Source organism: Monopterus albus, unplaced genomic scaffold (genome assembly GCF_001952655.1).
Source record: "Monopterus albus unplaced genomic scaffold, M_albus_1.0 scaffold1.1, whole genome shotgun sequence".
Taxonomy (NCBI): Eukaryota; Metazoa; Chordata; class Actinopteri; order Synbranchiformes; family Synbranchidae; genus Monopterus; species Monopterus albus.
The window spans coordinates 6,211,743-6,214,740 of record NW_018127881.1 but is presented as its reverse complement, the minus strand read 5'-3'; the positions used below and the strand labels follow the sequence as shown (position 1 = coordinate 6,214,740).

At 40.8% G+C, this 2,998-nt stretch overlaps 1 protein-coding gene across 1 annotated transcript in view; it reads left to right on the top strand.

Moving 5' to 3' along the window:
• Positions 1-2,998, top strand: part of LOC109955477 (rho guanine nucleotide exchange factor 10-like protein) — a 77,586-nt gene that overhangs the window by 20,050 nt on the left and 54,538 nt on the right. The window contains exon 11 of the mRNA XM_020591703.1: positions 834-961. Within this exon, the coding sequence (XP_020447359.1) occupies positions 834-961 (128 nt within the window). The remainder of the gene's footprint in view (positions 1-833; positions 962-2,998) is intronic.

Sequence of the window (2,998 nt, the reverse complement as noted above, 5' to 3'; positions counted from 1 at the left end):
CATCACTTTCTTCTCAAGTGTTGCCATTTTTCATTATAGGATTATCCAAAAAAATTAAATCAAATCAAACCATAAGTTTGAACATTTTCCTATTAGTCCTCTGTATGCTGCTGCTGGATTACTTGAAGATTCCTCCTCAGGATCAATAAAGTGTCTGTCTGTTTGTCTGACAGTGGCACAAAGGTGTTTCCTTTGATAGTGTCAGATTTGCTGCGTTGCAGAAGAAACCTGCAGCGTCCCTCCTGTAGTGTTCAAATCAGGACACTTCCCAGTGGTCTGCCACTAACACATTACCAGTGCCATACGCTTCATCACACAGCCAGGGGGTAGACTCAGGCAATCACCAAAGAGCCTCTCAGGCTAATGGTGGCTCCTTTGCCTCTGGACGTAATGAGCACAATGTCCTCAGGAGGAGTGATGCTGGACTGGTGTTATGTAAATGACTGATTTTCACTTTCCATCCAGTTACAGTATTGCCCACAGAACAAATAGACGAAACACTTCTGTAGGGCTCATTGACTTCAGAAAATTGATTTGATTCGATTTGGCTTGAGAGGCTAGGTTTTACTGTGAAATGAATGTTGGTGATGAAGTGAATTCAGTTTTACATTTGGGGGGATAAAAAGGCCACAACCATGTAGTTTCAAATAATGTACTGCAGTTTTATGATCGAGAATGTGTCTTTGTTTCTGAGTGTCTGTGTAAGAATATCATGTTGTAAGCACATCGCTAGTGTAGCCCTGTGCTCATTATGCATTTAATGCATGCACATCTTGGCTAAATGACCTACAGCTGAGAAACAAGTTTTAACTATGTGTGTTTTCCCACCAAAGAACCTGAACACCACTGTGGCCCAGGACTGGTGTCTGGCTCTGCAGAGGTTTATTCATATCAAAGAAGAACAGATCCAGAGTGCTAACAAATGTCGCCTACGCCTGCAGGTGCCCGGCAGGCCAGACAAGTGAGTAGTACCTCACATACACAAGTGGCTCTAAGTAAAATGCACAGTGCTGTGTGTGCTTGTGTATGAGAACATAAATGACCACGACAGCAAGGACAAGATAAGATGCAACAACAACAGCACCACCAAAGGGTTTTTTTTTCATGTTGGTAGCTGATTTAAAAAGGTACAAAAGATGCAAATACAGATTGTAATAGAGCAGAACTAATTCCAGATGAAATAAACAGGCACACACAGCCAGAATCAGGCCATTAAACGAACACCACTAAAGGAAAACACACAGTGACAAACATTTCAATGCATATAGAAAGATTATAATGATTAGGGACCATAACACTATGCATTTTTGTTTTGTTTTGTTTTACTGAGTCTGCTTATTTTGGAAACTGGACAGAATGAGAGTGCTGAAAAATAGAGAGACCAGTGACTAAATTACTAAAGTATTCAGCCCCCTTCACTTTTTGTGCACTTATCTGTGATGCATGCTTCACTTTAAGTGATTAAAACTGTCATGTTTGACCATGGATCTATACTCAAACCCTCAATGACAAACTGAAAAGATTTCCATAATGGGTTGTTGAGTGTAGACTGATGTGTAAAAATGGTGAGATTGTCAATTTAAAATTAAACTTACAACACAAAGTGTACAAAAAGGTGGAGAGGTCTGTCTGCTTTCTGAAGCTACTATACTGCACTGTACGTGCACTTAGATCACTGCGTCAAGAGAACGCCTCGATCTTTAATATATTAGAGGCAATAACAGTTTATTCCTTTGTGAATGAATAATTACCTGATTCAGATAATTTATGGATTTCAGTCCTTTCTAGGTAATGAATGGCCTCCACAAAACGTCCTTTTGTGACACCTAGGATTGAACCTTGGTGCCTAACTTCTCTGAACTGCTCAGCTAAGAACCACACCGTATTAAATGTATAGTATTTGTGCTGAAAAGCCAAATATTTGGCATTTGGCAAAGTGTTATGTTCTTCTACAGGACATCTAGTGGCTGTGGTGTAAATTTACAATATACACCTTTAGTTTTCACATTTGATTTGAGAAATTAATACACAGGAGTAAGTAAACTGTAGTACATAAAGTAATAACCTCTACAGTCTAAACAAAAGATGATTTCTTAATAGCTGCCATTGTTATTTTGAATATATTTATGGTTGCAAAATAAATAACTTGCAAAATACAAAAGCTGCCAACAAAAACAGCAGTAGGTGCAGATTTTCTCAGATGAACAATATTCAGTTTTATATTATTATTATTATTATACCTCTTCATACTTATGGTAAAATGGTGGTCTTACCATGTCAAAGTGGTTTGTGGTGGGTGGAGTGACTGAGTGGCTGAACACCTATTTGGAGAAGAACAAAGATGGCAAGGAGAAAGCAACTGAGTAGCTTGGAGTACTGAACAGGAACTGGGAATCGCAAATAATGGCAGATTATAATGGATCCCATTTCGTGGCCTCTGGTGGGGATGGGATAAGAACGAGGCAGGGGAGGATGCAAAGCGAAAGATTGTGATAGAGAAGCCAGAGCCATGCTGAGAGAGACTACGCTGGAGAAGAAGTAGAAGAAAGAAGAGTGAGAGTGATGATCGACCTCCCCGATGAAAGGCTTGGCTCGGTGCCAGCAGGGCAGCAGCAGTCAGAAGAGGGGGTCTAATGCTTCAGAGCCAAGGAGAATCTATCTGTGCCAAGCCAAGCTAAAGTGACAGCTTGAACAGCAGAGCAGCTCCCACATCTCCCAGCTTCCTCGTCACACCAGGCCTGCAGTGCTATTCTGCTTACTCAGATGTTTGGTGGAACCAGATGTCATGCTTACAAGAGATTCCCTGAATTCCCTTTCAAGGGGTACCCTAGTTGCCGAGTTCCTGTGATAATGTCATTAGCAGCTTCATTGACAAGTGAATTCCCCACCCCTGTACATTGTATGCTCAAGCTTTAGATTTGGATATCAAACTTAAAAGATGGAGAGCACAAACTGCACTGAAGCCCCTCTTGAAGATGGCCACAGAGTTTTTGTGGAG